Genomic DNA, 19,059 nt, shown 5'->3' on the forward strand with positions numbered 1-19,059 from the left:
ACTTATTCGTTGCACTCTTTTCTCGAAATAACAAAATAAAGTTAAGATAGCATCTGAGCTATGTGGATATGTTTGCACCAGCTGTGATTCACTGGGATCATGTTGACTATTGATCTGGCTAGACCAGGGGTTCCCAAACTTTTCCATGACAAGGCCCCCCAAATACCACTAGGTTCTGGCCAAGGCCCCCCTTTTCCATAATGTGTTATTGAACCCATCGACAATACTACGGCAAATGTAGAAATAAATAAATAAAACATCTAGGACTAGGTGAACATCCATTAACCTTTATTGGTGTTGAAATAATAACATTTGTATGTCAAATATTCACATATCTTCATATCTTGTACAGTAATTTCAACATTCAATATTGTATCTGTGTCAGTGAATGGAAAAAGATCTTAACAAGATGGTGTGTGTGTGTGTGTGTGTGTGTGTGTGTGTGTGTGTGTGTGAGAGAGAGAGAGAGATAGAGTGTGTGTGTGTGTGTGTGTGTGAGAGAGAGAGAGAGAGAGAGAGAGAGAGAGAGAGAGAGAGAGAGAGAGAGAGAGAGAGAGAGAGAAGAAGAGAGAACAAATGGGAAGGCTGGGTCTAGTGGCAACATTCAACAACATTGTGTGTGTGTGTGTGTGTGTGTGAGAGAGAGCATATTAATGGGATGGGTGGGCCTGGTGGCTCCTACACAGTTTGTCAAGCCTGGGCTTTATGTCCGTCAGTGCAACACGCATGTCACTCTCCACATTTAGACATGCTCTGTGTTTTGTTTTAAGTACTTTTAAAGTTGAAAATCCAGACTCACACAAATAAGTGGTTGCAAAAGGAAGAAGGCATTTCAGAGCACTCTCAGCTAGGATGGGAAAGTCATTTCTTACATAAATCCAGTAGTTAGAGAGGGAAAGAGACTCAAATTTAGTTTTTAAATCCCATGAAGTAGTCATCTCAATCAGCTCCTCCTGTGATTTTAAGTCCAGACAAGTGCCTACATCAGGGGCAAATGGGTTCCTTACCCAGTTTAGATGAGTGCTGTCAAGGTCAGGGAAATAGTCTCTGAAATATCCCTGGAGGTGCTCCAGGTGGGATTGTATCAGTGGAGAAATTGTGTCCAATTCACCACCAGATGACAGCAGCTCTTGGTGTAATAGTGGGAACATTTCTGTAATTCCCTCCTTAAGCTTGTTTGACCACAGTGTAATTTTCAGGGAAAAAGCACGCACTTTGTCTTGCATATGCACGATGTATGTGTCACGCCCTTGCATGCTTTGGTTAAGCACATTCAGATGACAAAAAATGTCTGACATATATGCAAGTTTGAGAATCCAGGCTGGATTTGTAAAACGGTCAGCCAGCAAACTCTGCAACCTCCCTCCGCAACTCATAGACACGGTTCAAAACTGCGCCGCGTGAAAGCCAGCGTACGTTTGAGTGAAGCAGCAATCCATCAAAACAGGCTCCCATTTCTTTACAAAGAAGAGCAAACAGTCTGTGTTTCAGGGGGCGGGCTTTAATAAAGTTTACAATGTGAATTATGTCCTGTAGTACCTGATTAAGCTCATCATCCAACCGTTTAGCCACCAATGCTTCTCGATGGAGCATACAGTGCGTGAACACCGCATTCGGGGCTTTCTGTTTGATGAAAGCCGTCACCCCACTGTTCTTCCCAGTCATAGCCGCGGCCCCGTCAGAACACACACCCACGCAACGAGACCAGTCAAGTCCATTTGAATTAATATATTCATCCAGAACTTGAAAAATCTCTTTCCCGGTGGTTCTACTTTCCAGTGCTTTACAAAACAGTATTTCCTCAACGAACATTTCTTTGGAAATGAATCTGATGTACACAAGCAACTCTGCCACGTTCGCCACATCCGTGCTCTCATCTAGCTGCAGTGCAAAATATTCGCTAGCTCTCACCTGGTCCAACAGTTGAGCAGACACATCCTCAGCCATTTCTCCAATACGTCTGCTCACAGTGTTATCAGAGAGTGGTACAGCATCAATTTTCTTGGCAGCATCCTCACTCAGTAGCTCTTTAACAATGTCTCGGGTAGCTGGTAGTATCAAATCCTCCCCAATTGTGTGCGACTTTTTAGCTCGCGCAATGTGAAAGGAAGCCAAAAATGATGCCCTCAAGGCTCTCCCAGGGACAGTAGCTTGCTGCACGAATGTTGCTGCCTGCCTGGTCAAATGTTCTTCCTTTCTTTTAAAAAAGTCGATTGGTTTTTCGGCCTCTGCTGGGTGCTTCAGGTTCAGGTGACGTTGAAGTTTCGATGGTTTTAAGCATTCGTTGGAGAGGATCTCGAGGCAGAGAACGCATTTGGGGCACTCGTGTCCATTTTTCTGCGTGAAGCAGGTAAATCCATACTTTATGTATGATGCGTCATACCTACGAGTCTTACTCGGCCAGGAGTTCGTTTTCTGATTTTTTTTATCTGAGGTTTCGATAGCTGGCTCGTCAGGTTTTTTCCTTTTGAAAAATCTATCCATTTTGATAGAGCTAGCCAGCTAAATAGCTGAACAGCTGAGCACTGGCGGTTGTTACCAAGGCTACACTGACAGATAACGTGATGGCGTACCAGCCAATCAAAAAGATTAGCATTAAAAGTTTAATGTTCAGATATGCGACAAATTATTATAATGCTATTTCATTATAATATTTATAATATATAATATATATTTTGTATTTTTTAAAATTTTTTATAAAATATATAATTTTTTTTTTGCTTACATTTTTTTTCTTCCAACTTGCTGCGGCCCCCCTAGCGCCCCCTGGCGGCCCCCCAGGGGGCCGCGGCCCCCACTTTGAAAACCACTGGGCTAGACTATCGTTTGAATTAATCTCTTTGCATGACTACACATTAAAGAGATAGGTCACCAAAAAATGAGAATTAGCCCATGATTTACTCACCCTCAAGCTATCCTAGTATTTGACATTCTTCTTTTAGACGAATACAATCAGAGTTATGATAAAATACAATTAAAATGTCCAGCTCTTCTAAGCTTTATAATGGCAGTAAATCAATGGCCTTTTATGTTTTGAAGTCCACAAAAGTGCATCCATCCATGATTAAAGTGCTGCAACAGCTCTGGGGGGTTAATAAAGACCTTCAGTGAAGCGATTATGTATGGATATGTATGGATATTGTTCTCACACAAACGCATCGATTCACTTTAGAAGGCCTTTGTTGACCCCCAGAGACACGTGAAGCTCTTTAATCAGGAAATGATCCGCTTTGATGGACTTCCAAAGACAGACATCCATTCACCCTATTATAAAGCTTGGAAGCCAGGTCAATTTTTAAGATAACTCAGATTGTATTCGTCTGAAAAAGAAGAGTGTCATATCATATTCACAAAGGATGGCAGGATGAGTAAATCATGGGCAAATTTACATTTTGGGGTGAACTGTCCCTTTAACAATACAGCCTACAGAAGAGCTCTTTTGGCATTATCCTGAGCAAAAAAGCAATTTCATGTTTCAGAGAAAGAGAGGTTCTCCTGAGCACACGTAAAGGTCACATCCTTTTAATTTTCCCTTGAAAAAAACATGTTCCGAGTCCTTCACAAAAAAAAAATACGTCTACAACAGGCTTTTGTAAACATTTAAACATTTCTATAAACATTTCTCTTTGTGAAAACATCTCATGCTAGAAAGCTAATGTAGAAAACATTCCTTTATGTGCTAAAACATTAAACCATCGTTTTATAGTTTTCGTCATTGACTGAAAAGTATGGGCTCATTTTCACAGCATTTTCAGGGTGAATGTAGTAGAAGCTAGAGAAATTCTGACATCTAGTGGCAAAAATTATATACTGTAGGTGACAGGTGCTTGTGGAACACGGACATCTAGTAGCCTAGTTGTAGATGTTATTCACATCACAGAACATACTAGGGAAAAACGTGCAACATGAGGAAAAAACTAGCAAAAATAACGCTAGTTAGTGTTTACATGACCTTAATATATTTAGGCTTAACATGCTGCACATTTCCAACAGTGAAATATTGCCCTCTGGTGGTCACATTTCAGCCATCTTTGACTTTGCAAGCCACTTTCAAATAGTAGACCATCGCATTTGCCCTGCTAAAAAAAAAAAACAACAACACCCGAAACCAGTTTAAGATGCTGGTCTTATTTGGTTTGTTAACTCTTCAAACAGTTTTCATGGTAAAGCTAGGGCTGAAGAGAAGATCATTTTAGGCTGAATGTAACTAAATTAAACATTTTTTCATCAGGCCTAGAACCATCACCCAGGCAAACGTTGGGTTTTTCTGTTGCACATGCCTAAATTGATTTCAGTTTGTCATCATGGTAAATACAGACTTTGGGATTTAGCAATAAAACACATTTGCATAATTTCGGGAGAGATTTTGAAATCATGACAGGTTGCCAGTGTTCGGTGGGTGTAGTTCATTTCAGACTCAGAGTAGGACTGTGATTTGTTAATGTCAGTCTTATATAGGCTACTGAGCTTTACTGTGAGACTTGCCCATGCTTTATCCTACTCATGATCTAATAATTCTGTCACGAGATGGTTGTGTACATGAGGGATTAGACCAGCTAAAGTTTCTCTCACATTTCACCATTTCATTGAAGACTATCGGAGATGGCGTCTGAAAAAAAGGACACCGGTGATGTTTTGAAGGGTCAGGTACTGCTTTAATTTTGTGACAGGTGTCCTCCAGCTTTCTTTTTTTAAGGTTATTGTCTTTCACTTTTTTTATATGAATGCATTTGTTCTTTTGGGGGGTCACTTTTGTTATATAGGCTATGAAAATGTATGGGCTAAAACTGGATTAAAAACTGTAGTAGAAAGCTAAATAAGAAACTCATGACTGCACTGTTTTAATGGGCTTTTTCATGTGTGAGTGTAAAAGTGAACAAGAAGCATGACAAGTTTTTCCTTCCAGAATGTATTTCTTCGGATCCTCAATCTTCGATCTGTCAGTGCTGCTCTCGAATCCATTGAGAAGACGTACACCAGTACGAAACAGTCTCATTCCATCATAAGGTCTGTGTGTGGGCTGTATGAGAAAGGTGTGAGGAGGGCTGGCAGCTTGGCTGTTTGGAGTTTGCAACCTGCCCTCCATGTACTGGAGCCCCAGCGTAAGTCTTTAAATCTTCTGTATTGTTAAAAGTCATTATGCTATTAATCCTCCTAAATTATTAAAAACGGCACCCGGTGGAACATAAGCAAAATGTAAGTCAATGCAAGAAAAGAGATTATGAGAAAATTTTTATTTATGAACTCTTAAAAAATTAATTGAAACTTTCTCTGCTCAAAACAGTCTAAATTTATGTAACCAACATATTATTTTTCAAACAAAACAACACATTATTACTCTGACATGTTTTCAAACTAAATATATTCATTTTACTTGCATACTCTTTTACTTTCATATAAAAAAAAAATCATTTTCACTCTGCAATGTTCCATCAATACCTGTAGGTGGCAGCAAATTAAAATGTGTTTTTTCTCTTTCCGTTTTTAAAATTTAGTCTTGCTCTATGCACTTTTGCTTGACAAATACATTGAGACATTTTTTTATTGTTTTATCTCAATTTCAGAATTAGTGTGTGTATGCGCTAGCATGATGTCTGTAAACAAAATGCAGTCTCAGAGGACGGAAAAAATGTGTGTGTGAGTGTACACTGTAAAAATTAATATGCTTTATCTAATCAATAAAATTGTGGCAACAGATTACAAGCAATATTATGAATTAAATTTAACTAATTAGAATCAAATTAATTCCTTAAAAGTTAACCATTTAAAATGAGTTTTTCATTTCATTAAAATGAAAATATTTCATATTTCATTAAAATGACTAGGAAAGAAGCTAAATGGATTTTACAGAAGTAATTTGAGACAAATCTAAGTAATAGAAGTTAAAAAAGCAGCATAATTTCATGTGTAGCTCAAACAGTAGAGCTGTAGTGCCAACGCTAAGTTCATGGGTTCGATTGGTGATAAGAATGTAAATGTGTAGCCTACCTTGAAATGCGATGCAAGTCGCTTTGGATAAAAGCGTCTGCCAAATGCATAAAAGTAAATGTAAATGTGTAAAGCCACAGCTCACCTTCGGGTCAAACAAACACAAAAGGTGTAACAATTCAGTTTAAATGTTTATCTCTTACATTTTTGTTAAAAAAATCTGAAGAAAATAGGCAAGGCAAGGCAAGGCAAGTTTATTTATATAGCACATTTCATACACGATGGCAATTCAAAGTGCTTTACATAGAAGAAATTAAAATAATCAAAATAAATCAGAATAATTAAAACAGTTTAGAAAATAGTCTTAACACGCTACTAAAACCTATAGATTTAAAATAAAAATGTATGTACGTCTTCCTTGTCAGACCCGCAAGTAAAATGATCAGTTTTTATAGAATGTCTTTGTGTTTTGGGGACAATTAGTGATCTAATGTCTTCAAATTGATTTAAAGGAATAGAGTCTGCATTTCAGATTCCAGTTTGACAATAAATCAGTCAGAATATAGGAAGAACAAAAGAAATCCAGCAGCCTAATATCTTATTTTTGTATTGCAATCAATTCTGTTTTAGTGAGATCCTGCAAAAATGAGTAATCTGGTAAGCCTAAAATGAGGTGTTTTGGTCTTAAAATGTGGATATTGATGCTCCAGGCGGAGAGAGTCTGTCTAGACGCAGTAAGTCTGTCATGTCCACTAGTGGATGCTCTGCTTTCAGGGCAATGCTAAATCTATCAGTTCAGTGACCTGATTATTGTACTGCATGTTCCTGACTTGACAAATTCATTTACATTTAATAGTGATCTAATAGTGACAGATAATTTATTTAACTTGAACAATGGGCTACTAATAAATATAGGCCAAGTGCTGTTTAGTTTTTGCTGTTTTTTTTTTCCTTTGTATATTTGTTACATGAATTCAAATACAAGTTGAGAAATGCAATGCAGCCTGGGCAATTGTCTGGAATTGCAAAATTGACATGGTTTGTGATTAGATCAATAATTGGGCAATCATGTTAAATATTTGAACCCTTCAAGGACCCACTTGAGCATTACACAAGACTAATCTGCCGAGAGACGTAATTACATGTTACTAGCACTCTGACTCACCAGATTTCCTTTTTGTAATGAGCTAATAGTTTGATATTTTGTTATCTGGTATGGCATAATCCACATTCAGTACAGTATAGGCCATGTAACTGCAGCATTCTGTGTATGTTATATATAGGCCTACAGTATTTAAACTTGTCACGGGACAATACAGAGGAATGGGTTGATCAAAATATAGTAATGTTAAAATCAGTGCACTTCAATTCGTCGTCATCCATGCAAAGGACAAAATCCAAGTAATCAGAATCATAGCCATCCATGCAAGGGTCGAAATCCATTTTAATCAGTCTAATAACAAATACATAAACTAAACAAGAAACAAAACAAGAACAGACTTGTAACAGACATCAGAAGTGTAGTGTGACATTCAACAACGACTCCGTGACATGAACTGAAACAGACAGGGGCCCTGTCCCAATCCCTCAATACGCGCCCCTCAATGAGTGATGATGCTGAAAATTTAACTTTTACGTCACAGGAATTAATTATGTTTGAAAATGTGTTAAAATAGAAAACAGTTACCGTTATCTAGGAAACATTCTTAAAGGGATAGTTCACTTTGAAATTAATTTTTGATATGTTTTAGCTTACCTCAAGGGCATCCAAGATGTAGGTGTCTTTGTTTCCACAGTATTTTCAATTTTGACATTTTTCGGTCAAACCGTTGTTGTCTGTCAATCATATAATAATGCAGGTTTCACCTCAAAGAGCATGCACAGAGAAGTCCAAATTAAACACGATTTAATGACTCGTAAATGTAAGTACACACTAATGGCCTAAGACACGAAACGAGCGGTTTGTGTGAGAAAACCAACAGTATTTATATCGTTTTTACCTCTTGTTAACAGCCGTCTGAATCAGATGTCCAACTGAACCGAACTGAACCGTCTCCAGACTTTACGGCGGAAGTGATCTCTCGCACGTCTATGTCACGCATTGTTTACACTGAGATTTCGTAAGTTTTACCTTTCACTATACATGTAGATATACGGGAAATCGCAATGGAAGACGATTTCGATATATCTAAATATGTTTAGTAAAAGGTAAAACTTACGAAATCTCTGTGTAAACAATGTGTGACGTAGACGCGCGAGGGATCACTTCCAGCGTAACGTCTGGAGACGGTTCAGTTCGGTTCAGATCAGTTCGACGGCTGTTAACAAGAGATAAAAACAATATAAATACTGTTCGTTTTCTCACACAAACCGCTCGTTTCGTGTCTTAGGCCATCAGTGTGTACTTACATTCACGAGTCATTAAATCATGTTTAATTTTGAGTTCTCTGTGCATGCTCTTCGAGGTGAACCAAGGGAGGACCCTCTTAACCTCCATTATATGACTGACAGACAACAACGGTTTGACCAAAAAATGTCAAAATTAAAAATGCTGTGGAAACAAAGACACCTACATCTTGGATGCCCTTGAGGTAAGCTGGAACATATCAAAAATTAATTTCAAAGTGAACTATCCCTTTAAAGAGCCTGTTCATATTTTCATCAAATGAACCCAGCAAACAAATTTAGGTTCTGGGAACGTTAGTTTTTGGTTCTCAGGACGTTCCTAGAACTTTCCCTTAAGGTCAAGGGAACGTTCCCGGAACATTCTCCTTACGTTATAAAAATGGAACCTAAAAATAACCTACATGGAACGTTCTTATAACGTTCTTGTTTGGTTCCCCAAAAAATAACCTCACGGGACCATTCGGTAACGTTAGGGGAACATTCTGTGTTTGCTGGGTATCTGCATATGCTTGCATTACTGAAAGATGTGTTAGTAGCTTATATTTTAATGTTTCTCTCTTAAGTATAAAATGTAAAATTGTATTATTCATAGTTGTAGCAGCCAATTCAATGGCTTGCAGAGGACTGGACCGCCTGGAGGAGAAGGTACCGGCCTTGCTGTCTCAGCCTGCAGAGGTAATGTGGTTAAAACTGCTCTCTAAGTTCCTTTTAACCGTAGTTGGCAGACATTTAAAATGCATGTACTTTGTTTGCTTGTCCCACAACAGCTGGCAGCAAATATCAAAGAGCTGATGTCTTCAACTTTGGAAACCGCCAAAGATGGAATCGCCTGTCCAATCAAACAAACCTCTAATGTTGTGTTGGACAAGGTATCTACTGGGTACCAGCAGAGCAAGAATGCCATAAGGGACGGCATACAGTTTGTCCTTAACAGCAAGCTCGTGTACCTGGCCGAACAGAGAGCCAACAGGGCTCTAAGTCTGACGGAGAACCTGGTCGAATACGTCCTTCCTGTATCTTCAGCTGAGACAGGTATTCAAATAAGGTTATATGCTTATTATTGCCCCTTTATTCCTACAGAATATGGGTGCATATTTTTGTGAACGTTCCTCATTTCTCATTTTGTAAAAGATAATCATATACTGCATATCAAATAATTCCAATGCGGCAATGTGCATGTGCTTTTAAAAGCTAGACACTAGATGTCACCGAAACGTTATTGTTAAAGTCCCTGAACATGTGCTTTATCATTTGGACTACATATGGAAGTTTTGGTAAATCATGATTATGAAACAATGACAAAAAGAGGGTGACAAAAAGCTATGATTCTAACGTTAAAAGTTTAAAAAAACTTTTTAATGCCATAATTATGACTTATTATTATGATTTTGATGTCAAAATTACGATTTTCCAAAGCATTGTTCTCTTATGTGGCATAAATATGCTTCCATACTAGTTAAACCATACATTTAGCAATTGCATCTATTCTGTTAAATGTAAACATTGTCTGTGCAATTCTATTTTTTCTATCAACTACATCATTTAAAAATGTTTTATTGTGTTATGGATTGTATTTCAAGTCTTAGAGACACAGATAAAGTTAATATAGAAACAAGTGTTGATTAAGTCTAGTGACTCATTGCCTGGAAGAACTACTAGTGTTGTTTCCTCTTTGCTCTCTGTTGATTGCATATTTCATCTTTAAGTGTCCACTGTGTGTCTGTTTCTCTACAGAGATGTGTCCAGTGGCACGTATTCTCATTCATGGCATCAAATTGCATAATCTATTAATAGAATGTTTTAAAGAGGGTGTTTCATCACACCATTATTTAGCAATTTAGCAATTAATTATTTATATTTTATATTAGGCTTGCTTGCTTGTTTATATATATATATATATATATATATATATATTAAAGCTTTTGGCACATTTAAAGGACATTTCGCACCAAAAGCGTGAAAGACTTAAAATTTTGGCCCAGGGCCAGAGAAATCTTTTAGGATTTTCAAAATTGTCTCAGATGGCCAAATCGTGCAGTGTGAACCCGACTTTAGACGTCTTCCTGCTCAGAGGCGATGATTCCTTTAATTCATTAGAAAAGTTTCCTGTGTACAGGTCTCTTTGGTTATACTTTGTTTATCCATGTGTGTGAAAGTGTGCCAAATGTGGTAATTCCTTCCTCACGAGGCCATAAAGAAGCAGCACGTTGCCGGTTATTTCTATCCCAATACAGTTTCCATGGTTGTGTCTTTCTGTGGCCATCTTTAATGGTACATTCAGTAGAGGGAATCTGTTTAGTGTGTGTTTTGTCTGCTTTTGTAAATTGAATTGGATTGCCTTTAATGTTTGATATTGAGCGAGAAGGCCTGAATGCTTCTGTAGCCTTGAGCTTATGGTTATGTGTGTCATTATTACATTGGGCAATGTTTGTTCTGTTTATACACATAGAGGAAGTGCTTCCTGAGGAATTTCTCTTTTTAACCCTTACATCATCTATGACCTGAAGATTTAGTGCTTCCGCCTTCTTTTTGTTTTTCTCATTTTCTAGCCTGGAGGAATTAATTTCCCCCACTATATCGGAAAATGGTGCTAGTTTTTACAGTGTTTTCACATATCGGGTCAAATGTCACAGTGAAGCGTGCTCAAAACTATTAATGGAAAAGCAACAGTGTAAAAGAAAATATGGAACAAAAAAATATTGAGAAAAAAAACAAACATTAATAAAATCATAGCATTGCTATAGTTGACAAAAATGAAGTAATTAGTAATTGTATATATTTATTTAAAATACAGTACACTGTAAAAAATAAAACCATACTTTTTACGGTAAAAAAAGGCAGCTGTGGTTGCCAGAACTTTACCGTTAAAAATATGATTTTACAGACTTAACTTAAAATTTACAGTAATAAACCGTACTTCCTTTTCTGAGATCTTTTCATTTTCCAACCTTTTGAAAAATTGATATCTGTTAGTGTTTTGTACCATTGTAGTACACTGACAACCACCAACATGAGCAATCAAAGCTCATCACATGCAGTCTTCAAGGTACTACACATGAAATAAAAAAAATGCAATAAAAATTATTTGAATAACATTAAATGTAACATAAATGACTAATTTACATAACTGATTATTAAAAAAAACAAGAAAAAGTATGAGGAACCATAGTTATTTCAACAAAAATACTTAAAATGTGAAGTGTCACACAGGGAATTGTGGGAATGTCAAATTACGTTTTTTCACTGTAAATTATACAATGAGTTGTTCTTTTTCACTTTCAAAACCTGTAAATTTAACAGTATTTTACAGTAAAATTGCATTAAATGTACCGTATATGGTAAATATGTGGTAAAAAAAAAATCACAGTTATTTACCGTATATAGTACGGAAACTTACCGTGCAGTAACAATGTGAAATGTTATTACAATTAGAAATAACGGTTGAATATATTTTAAAATGTAATTCATTCCTGTGATCAAAGCTTCAGAAATGATTCTAATATGCTGATTTGATGCTCAATTATTAACATGTATATCATGTTTTTACTGTAGTTTGATCAAAACTAAATAGAACCTTGGTGAGCAAAAGAGATTTCTTTCAAAAACTTTTAAAATCTTGCTGACCCCAAACTTTTTCAATAACTTTTTCAGTTCATTTCATTGTTGTTGTTGTTTTTCATTTCTGCATAAAGGAATTTAACCACTCTGTGATCCTTTTCGCAGTCTATTTATCACAGTGAGTGAGTGAGTCAGTGAATAAGATGTGTGTGTGTTTGAATCTCTATAAAAGAACATAAAAGCAGTCTAAATACCACCCTTCCGCTTATTATGTCCTCACTTAAGATTTTTTTGATTTTTTATTTTTTGCAGAGGATGATGGGAGTATGAGAGAGCAGGAGCCTGATTTTAGATCCTCTGGCCAGAATCCCAGTTTCGGCAGACTGAGAGCGCTGGCCGACGCCATCTGCAGACGTGCCTTTGAGAAGACAGCTGCACAGCTTCAGCGCTCCAAACGTCAAGGTCAGGAACTGGTCACACAGATCCCTGGCGTGAGTTCCCTGGTAAGCAGCAAACATTATTCAAGTGTTAGTTTGTCCTTCCAACAAGTACAAAATGTGACTTGAGTGTTGAGCACATGTTTGCTTTTGAAGTGTTTGAAGTGAACTCCTCACAGAACCCACAGAAAATGAAGGGCCCTCGTTTTGGAAACCACAGTTGTGCATACCGCTCGCTCAATTAGTACACTTAGTACGCCAAATTACTATGTATCCACACCCTGCCAAGCCAGTAGACTTAAACAGAGCCCAGTAAATCGGGCACATGCATTTTATTTGTATTAAAGTACAGGCCTACATTTTATATGCAAATCTATTGGCTTTACTTAAACTAAATGTATAAGCAATACATTATGAAGCACTGCTCACACAGAAGTCACTTTCAAACCATGCAGCTTTCTCTATTGGTCAATGCACTTGAATAGTGTCAATGCACATACATGTGTTTTTTAAGGTTGAATATACCATGAAGACAATGAAGACTATAGGAGGTGTAATACTAGGACTCCCGAACTCTGTAGCAGCGTTTCTGAAAGCTCCTCAGAAGGAGATGACCAATAATGAGCATGAGAAACTCGAGGTGAGTGGATCTTTTCAGCATCAATAGTTCTAGTAATGTAAGACCATTGTAAATATTTACCACTTACATGTTGACCTTTTTAGTTTCACTTCAGTTCAGAAACATTTTCTGGCTAGCTATATATGTTGTACAATTTACTAACATTCATACGCTCCATTGAATTTCCCAATTTCACTATTTGACCTAGATTGTTTGTTTGAGGCTACTGTACGTTTACACGTGGCCGGCTATTTTCATAAACAGACATTTCACCCTCTCCGTTTTCAAAAATAACGTTGTGCACACCTGTCAGTTTTCAGAAAAGTCTTCGTTTTTACACAAACTCGTGTATGCCATCAAGAGCATGCCAAACCTGTAGGTGGCAGTGTAACAAGAAGCTCAAGCTCAACAAGAAGCTAAAATATCAACAACAGCTCCTTGACACACTAGACAAGCTTTATTTGCAAATGTAAAGAGACGAAAATGGTTTGCACCAACATAAATGTGACTGCTACTCTGAATGCATGATCACCATACTGTGACATCGGTTGCGTAAAACTCAAAATGCAAATGCGCCAACAAAGTTTTAGAAAATCTCCACTCTGGTTGGAGTTTTTAAAAAGAATCGTTTTCAGAGGCAAATTTGCGTGTAAACAAAGGGCACAAACGAAGGAAAATGTTTCCGTTTTTCAAAATAACCATGTACGTGTAAACGGGGCCTGAGTGTGTAGGCATATAGACCCTTTTACAGCCCACGTGATCAAATTGTTGCGTGCGCATTTTGGCAACAGACGTGGTCATGTTAGCAGATCATGTTAGCAACTCTGAAAGTTTATCAAAGCGGTTTCCCAGCATCAAAATGTCTGGTTGTTGCGTTTACGATTACACTAATCGATATTCCACCAAGGTTTTATAGGATTCCGACAGGATCACGGCCGTTTCAGAAGAACCGGCGGCGCCTGTGGCTGCAGGCGATTAATTGTGTAAACCAACTTTTTTTAGTTAATGATCTGTAAGAATGGATCTTTATTAATACCAGTCATTGATTCGAGTAACTTTTTTGACATTTGTTTATAAAGTGTTCTATTTCTACAATATATGGTGTAAAAACGTCTTAGTGCTGCCCTCTTCAGGTTGAACGGTGGCTACTGCAGTTGTATTTTCCAATTGGATGTTCCGCACTTCGCGACGTACGCAGGTTTCAGCTCACCACGCGAGCTACGCCCTTGGCAGTATAAAAACCATCTTGTGTCGTCAAAACCACTGTAGGGAGTCAGGAATTGGAATTGTGAGTATTGAAAACGACCAAGATAGAGTGTTTTAGCATCTATTTCGTCCCTTCTATCTCCGCTGGGGTCTGCCCACTTTTTCAGCATTTTCAAATATTGCCAGTGGGTGGAGTCAGGCTCTGACCAGGGGTTTAGTTACCCTTTAAAGTACTATAGCATTACAAAATAAAACTTTAAACAAAAGTGTGTCAACACAGAAATCAATAACAACATAAAATGTAAGGACAAGGATAAATGTAGGTCTGGGTGAATAATAAGAATAAATGTAGGAAAGAATGAATGTAGGGGTAATATGGTTGATTATAAGTTGTCTTGTGTTGTCTTGTGTCCTTGTCTTTGACTAGGAAGAATTTCTGATTTCAACACACAAAAGTCTGAGTCATGGTATTTGGCGTTCTGGACATGACCACAAACAGCGTATTCATAAGCATCCAGTGATTTATAAGTTCGTAATTTATCTTGGGTGTACACGCTCGATTTCTCAACTAAATATATATATGTATATTTGGCCATCCGCTAACGTCTCCTATCCACTCCACTATAGTACACGGATCTGGTAGCCAGATAACATTTGATAAAGTTGGCTTTCTGAAATAACTTTCTCGGTCTGTGTTGCTTAATCCGCTCACGCAGCTTGATTCTCGCCATACTTCCGTTGCGCATACGTAGCCACGTCATCATTGTGTACAAACAGTAAAAGGGTCTATAAGGTGCCATTGTTTTACCATTGTAAATGTTGGGGGTGAAACCTAGTTATAATAATAGGAATCTGTGCAATCAGGAGTTTCATGTAAGGGCAAAAAAGTTCCCCACGCAGTTCAAGTTGCTTCCTTTTCGAGTGCACTTGACCAACAGAAAGGTGCATGGCTTGAAAGTGACTTCTGTGTGAGCAGTGCTTCGTTCAGCACTACACTATTGACAATGTGGACCACACCTTTAAAAATGCACCAGAAATATTACATTTCGATGGTAATTTTTAAGGAGATTTAAGTAATATATTACATAACACTTTCATTTGCAGTCCTGGCAGGAAACCATTTTGTATTTTATTACTTTACAATTGGAGAGTAACAAACAGATCTCCATCAAAGCATAAGAAATAATGTCAGATTGTTTGTTTGTTTGATTAATCATCCTAGCACACTCGTATTAAGATGCTATTTTTTCTTGCAGAGTAATGGGCTGCCTAGTCTGGTCAGTGGATTAGGGCAGCAGTTACTTAAAGTCAATAGATCTGTGCTGGGTAAAGTAAAGAAAACCCCTCAAACCAGTTTCAACCTGGCTAAGGATGGAGTCAACGTTGTCCTGGGTTCCTTTGGCACAGTCAAAGAGCGAGCGCTGCACAACCTTTCTTATTATGGGCTGGTGAGTGAGTCCTCAGGTTTGATTTGATTTGGCTCCTCGCTTGCTTTGACCCATCTGGAATCTAGTTCACGTGGACTCTTCACATGTGAATGGACGTTCTTCAATACATACAGACGCAAACAAACACACACACACCTCAACCTGATGTGATCACACACCCAGCCCTGCATAACAGGGGAATATTTCATTCATGGATTCTGTCTATAATGTTCACAAATGTTTAAGATCACCTTGGAGACATCACTTTAGGAAAGGTTCATTAAAGAGCTTCATAATTTAAGAAGTTAGTCATTTTACTTCACAGAGACAAATTTTATAAGCATATAGTTCCAGTTCTCAAATTTTGATTAGTCGAGTAGCTGAAATAAAACTGGGGCAAATATAACTGCGGCCCGTTCTTCGTACGTGAGGGAATAATCACCTAATCATTTTATTTGAGTCTTACACACGCAGTACAGTTAATGTAAGCAGTGTTTTAATTTCACTGTAAAAAATAAAACCGTAATTTTTACGGGAAAAAAAAAACTGCAACTGTGGTTGCCAGAACTTTACCGTCAAAAATACGGTACCAGCGTTATTGGTTTTACAGACTTAAAATTTACAGTAATAAATCGTATTTCATTATCTGATATAATGTTAATTTACCAACCCATTGAAAGTTCATCACAAGCAGCATTTCGTTATGAAGATTAATACTTATATAAAGAAGATGCACAGTCTCATTCACACAAACATTAAACACCACAATGGTAACACGCATGAAATTAAAAAAATGCAATAAACATGAATTTAACCACATTTAATGTAATATAATAAAACCCTAATGTATAAAAAATGAAATTATGAGGAACAATAGATATTTCAACAAAAATTCATAAAATGTGAAGTGTCACACGGGGAATTGTGGGAATGTCAATTTATGGGTTTTCACTGTAAATTATACAATGGGTTGTTCTTTTTCATTTTTAAAAACTGTAAATTTAATGGTATTTTAAAGTAAAATTGCATTACCATGAGATCTATCACAGTTATTTACCGTACGTAAACTTTCTATTAACTAATTAACAGTTTTGCACTGTAGCATTTTTTAAAGTTACGTTTATTTTTTACAGTGGGAGCGGCTTGATGCTGCACAGGAGATGCAGATAACGTTCTGTCTGTAAAAAAATGATGTCTGCAGGGCCATTAGAAAAATGTTCTTGACTTGACCCTTTAGAAACTTTAACGAATGCTAGAAATCGTGAAGTAATTGTAATCATACTCTATTATAAGTTTCAAGTTGTTTAGTTCACTTGGCTGTTTCCTTATAAAGCTCCAGAAATGTTTTCATCAGGTGTGTGATGTTCTTTTTAAATGTGATGTCATTATGTTGCTGTCTTGAAATTACTGTATTACTGAATGAATTACTGAAATAACTCATTTCGCAGTTCAGACGCGGTTCTTTCTTTCGAGAGATAGTAACCCCATTTATCGTGCTATTTGAATTTTGACATTTTGCAGACATTTTACATTTACAAACAGCTGTGTTACTGAAAAAGCATATAGGGGCACTCAAGTCTATAGTTCCAATAGAAACAATTGGTGTAATTTAATTGAAATACATTTTAATATATTTTAGTTTAGTGTCAAGCATGTTAAGTTGTACTTTTGTTGAGAAGACGGATCACCCGGAGCTGCACAAGCACATGTTCAGACATGTTTCCGGCGCATTTGTGAAGTATTGTGTGAAGAGGAGATGCACACATAAGGATTTAATCGAAAACAGATGAGGTGGAGCTCGTCTAGATTATAGATCTGATCTGACTATTTTTTTTTTAGGCAGATGAGGGGCTACTGTTCCTGTCTGGGTTTAACAACTTTTAATAATGCTTTAAACCTAAGTAGTAATTGAATAACAGTTTCTTTTTTTCACAATGAAAGTCAGTGGTAAACATGTAGGTAATGACAATGCCAGACAACCACATATCCAAGAAGTCAACTGACATGGAGGCAAATATTTTAAATCATGACTAATCAGTGTGTTCTTGGATGTTCTTTTGGGGATTTGTCAAACGTGGATGGATATTATTCAGGGAATTGGGGTGTATGAGTGAGGTTCTGGCACTGGCTAACTGTCCTCAGCCTGACCATAAGTCACGTTTACAACTTTCAACTTTCATTGAAATATAAACAGCAGCAGAACTATTTTTTAACATTGACAATAATAATAAATCTTCCCTGAACCAAACAGCATATTAGAAAGAATTGTTTGGTTTTTAAGGATCATGTGACACTGGAGACTGGAGTAATGATGCTGAAAATTCATCTTTGTATCATAGGAAGAAATTACATTTTAAAATACATTAAAATATCCAAAAGGTATCTAAACTTGTAATAATATTTCATAATATAACTGTTTTACTGTACTTCTAATCAAATAAACACTCTAAAAAATGCTGGGTTGTTTTAACCCAATTTTGGGTAAAACATTTTTAAATGACATTTTTAACCCAATGGCTGGATTGGTCCATATTTTAACCAAAATTGGGTTAAAACTACCCTGCATTTTTTACTGTGAACGCAGCCTTGGTGAGCATAAGAGACTTCTTTCAAAAAAAATCCTTAATTAATAGAATTAAAAGAACAAATTTTATTTTAGTATCAAGTTTCTCTGAGCTTAAGCAGAATTGATTTGATTTTTGATTTGATTTTGACTGTAGTGATGCATTTTTTATGTTTATATAACTTATGCAGGTCAAACTGGAATGTTAAAATTAATTCAGCCATAAAATATTTATTGCAATACATTCTCATTCTTCATCATTCATATTCTGTAAATAATTCCACAGTTTGACACTTGCCCTTGTGTCACTGCAAAATATATTATACAAAGACTCTCATTATTCCTGGTTTCACAGACAAGGCTTAAAGCGATACTCCACTTTTTTGGAAATAGCCTCATTTTACCACTCCCCAAAGTTAAACAGTTCAGTTTTACCGTTTTCGAATCCATTCAGCCGATTTTCTGATATTTAGAAGAATATCAGTAACCAGAGAGTTTCTGGTCTCATTGACTTCCATAGTATATATTTTTTCCTACTAAGGAAGTCAATGAGACTAGAAACTGTTTTGTTACTGATATTCTTCTAAATATCAGAAAATCGGCTGAATGGATTCGAAAACAGTACAACTCAACTGTTTAACTCTGGGGGAGTGGTAAAATGAGCCTATTTCCAAAAAAGTGGAGTATCCCTTTAAGGCTAGTCACAGACTAAAACTCATGTTTGATCTGTTTTAACTGAAAGCAACTTGCACTGACATCAAAATATATCAGAGCTCTTGTTTTGTCTCCGGATGCACACCAGTAAAGTCTGTGAAACCAGGCCTACATGTGCATGTGATATTTAGTAATACTCGTTAAAATAAAAAAAATTAAAAATCATAAAGACCTGAACTGATTCAATGCAGCCTGCAGAGC

The 19,059-nt window shown here is 36.9% G+C and overlaps 2 protein-coding genes across 6 annotated transcripts in view; one reads left to right on the forward strand and one right to left on the reverse strand.

Moving 5' to 3' along the window:
- The window catches only part of plin1 (perilipin 1), a 95,289-nt gene that overhangs the window by 71,258 nt on the left and 4,972 nt on the right, over nt 1-19,059 (forward strand). For 2 of the 5 annotated variants that reach the window (XM_089116467.1, XM_089116468.1), the window contains 6 exons: nt 4,907-5,102; nt 8,927-9,009; nt 9,102-9,366; nt 12,205-12,395; nt 12,844-12,969; nt 15,411-15,602. In XM_089116467.1, coding sequence (XP_088972593.1) covers nt 8,944-9,009; nt 9,102-9,366; nt 12,205-12,395; nt 12,844-12,969; nt 15,411-15,602 — 840 coding nt within the window. In that variant the 5' untranslated portion in view covers nt 4,907-5,102; nt 8,927-8,943. Of the gene's footprint in view, nt 1-4,286; nt 4,648-4,906; nt 5,103-8,926; nt 9,010-9,101; nt 9,367-12,204; nt 12,396-12,843; nt 12,970-15,410; nt 15,603-19,059 lie in introns of those variants that run through there. The other 3 variants (XM_039684094.2, XM_039684095.2, XM_089116469.1) reach the window with 3 other exon arrangements.
- On the reverse strand, nt 1,339-2,484 carry LOC148977442 (SCAN domain-containing protein 3-like). The gene has a single exon (XM_089116624.1). It carries the CDS (start codon nt 2,482-2,484, stop codon nt 1,339-1,341), a length of 1,146 nt encoding a protein of 381 aa, XP_088972750.1.

Source organism: Pimephales promelas, chromosome 10 (genome assembly GCF_988280905.1).
Source record: "Pimephales promelas chromosome 10, fPimPro1.hap1.1, whole genome shotgun sequence".
Lineage (NCBI taxonomy): Eukaryota > Metazoa > Chordata > Actinopteri > Cypriniformes > Leuciscidae > Pimephales > Pimephales promelas.